This window comes from Sardina pilchardus, chromosome 3, assembly GCF_963854185.1.
Source record: "Sardina pilchardus chromosome 3, fSarPil1.1, whole genome shotgun sequence".
Classification (NCBI taxonomy): Eukaryota; Metazoa; Chordata; class Actinopteri; order Clupeiformes; family Clupeidae; genus Sardina; species Sardina pilchardus.
The window spans coordinates 36172613-36174819 of record NC_084996.1 but is presented as its reverse complement, the minus strand read 5'-3'; the positions used below and the strand labels follow the sequence as shown (position 1 = coordinate 36174819).

The window sequence follows — 2207 nt, the reverse complement described above, 5'->3', positions numbered from 1 at the left end:
TAATCATTGAAGGCAGTGGAAAATAAGTCTATTTTTTACTTCTTTATAAAACAAGATACAGCTGGGTCAGACCTGATCTCCATTGGGGAGCAGGTTTCAGTATGAGTGTGATGCCTAATTACTCCTAACTACTTGTAATGTGATAGATTGGGCTTCCTTGATGGGACCACATGATTCCGAGGCCCTTGGGTTCATCTTAGGCTTCATTCAGCTGCCCTCCTCTAGCCTGAGTCTGAGTCCACAGTCCGTGCCAGCCCTCCAGAGTCAGCTAAAGTTCAACCATAAATCCCATCAAGTGATTGTCCCGTTGAGGTCTCCATGGCGATAGGGTGGCAATAGATGTGAGACGGGTCTCCCGCTGGTCTCTCCCAGCTGGTCGGGCTCACTGCTACCTGGGACATGACTTTGTGCTGACGGGACAATAGACTCTGGCCATGCTCATGCATTTGTCAAACAAGCTTAACTCTATTATGACTGTTGCTCAACACACTGTTGCACACTCTGAAGCTGATACATCTCTCTAAGAAGACTTGATATTTTCACTTGATGGCTTTTTTTACCAATGGCTTTGCTGAGATCATTTCGTGCTGAGAACGAGTCTTTGAAAAGTCTAGGAAACATAACAAAACATTTCCCAACTCTGTGAGTGGCTCCTCTGTGTTCTAACTTGTATTACTTCATTTATTCTTCAAAAACTCTGTTTGAATATTTCATCTGCATTATCTATTTTTGACCAACCTTTTGATTTGACTTGATACACAATTAATCACACTTGAGGCTTGCGATTCTGTCAGTGTAGCAGTAATGGAGCAGGCATAGTTTAGAGGCATTGTTGTGTCACTGTGGTTCAGATTAGCACAATAGGACACGGCCATCTAAACTAATGCACCCGTATTTTTCTCTCCTCTTCTTTCTGCCCATTACATAATCGTGCCAGTGTTCCGTGACATCATTACCCTCTTGCCGAGACAGGGAACGAAAAACAGTCTCACCAGAGAGGAGAGGACAGGAGCAGAGAGGACAGAGAGAGAGGGAGGATGAGAAGAGAGAGGGAGGGATGGTGTGAGGTGTAGAATACAGGCAGAGCTGGATGACAAACATGAGGCTCTAGATGCTTTGACCAACCATTAGCCTTGGAGGATTCATATGGGCTCACCTTGGGCTGTGGTCCCACCAGTGACCTCATCTTCCTCTCCCTCTCTCTTCCTCCCTCTCTCTCACTCCCAGAAGAAGGTGCACACCATGCATGCATCAATTCCCATTCATTTGATCACTGCTAGATCTGCCATCAAATCCTTCTTCCATGCCTCTTTCTCTCCCTCTCTCTCACTCCCTCCATTTCTCTCTCTTTCCTCTTCTGTCATGACATGTCATCATATCTGGCTTTTGGTTTACTATGCTATAATTGTCACAATATCCTTTTCTTTTGATATCCCACTCTTTTCCTTTCTCTATCTTTGTCTGTCTGTCTGTCTGTTTGTCTGTATGTCTGTCTGTGTATCTGTGTGTGTGTGTGTGTGTGTGTGTGTGTGTGTGTGTGTGTGTGTGTCTGTGTGTGTCTGTGTGTGTGTCTGTGTGTGTGTCTGTCTGTGTGTGTGTCTGTCTATCTGTTTGTCAGTCTCACCCTATTAGTTTGAGGGTGTCTGGGTAAAAAGAGATAACTACCTCCTTCTATTCCGTAATTTCTGTAATGTCTCCCAGTGGATGACTGGCTCAGTTGGTCACACAAAACCCAAGTTATGCAGGCAGAGAGAGAATAGGGGAGGAGGGGTCAGGGGCTGTTTGTAGCTGAGTGGACAAGCACAAACAATCTCCAGCCCCCAGCTTTTCAGTGGCACACATCCCCACACCCCCCCAAACACACACACCAACCCCCCAAAATGCCCCCCAACCCCCTTCGCCCTCTCTCCTCTGCTCCCTTTTATCCACCCCCTTCAGTACTCCCCTCGAACACCCCTCCCTGGGCTCCCTCTCTCTACCTCTCCTTCCTTCCCTCTCTGTCTCTCCATCCTTCCGTGTCTATAAAAGCCTGCCACTTGTCCCGTCCCAGCCCCACTCTCTCTCTCTCGGTCTGTCTCAGCATGGAGAACCAGCGAGTCCTGTCCTCCTACCGCAAGCGCTTCGGCCACCAGAGCAGCTCCTCGGTGGGGGGGCGCCTGTCCACCGGCCGCCTCTCGCTGCACGCCGGCGGGCGCCACCTCTCGCTC

The 2207-nt window shown here is 48.5% G+C and overlaps 1 protein-coding gene across 1 annotated transcript in view; it reads left to right on the top strand.

The window, feature by feature from the left end:
* Positions 1 to 2069: 2069 nt before the first annotated feature.
* Positions 2070 to 2207, top strand: part of gfap (glial fibrillary acidic protein) — a 9531-nt gene continuing 9393 nt past the window's right edge. The window contains exon 1 of the mRNA XM_062533095.1: positions 2070 to 2207. This exon is cut by the window's right edge and continues 380 nt beyond it. Within this exon, the coding sequence (XP_062389079.1) occupies positions 2082 to 2207 (126 nt within the window). The 5' untranslated portion in view covers positions 2070 to 2081.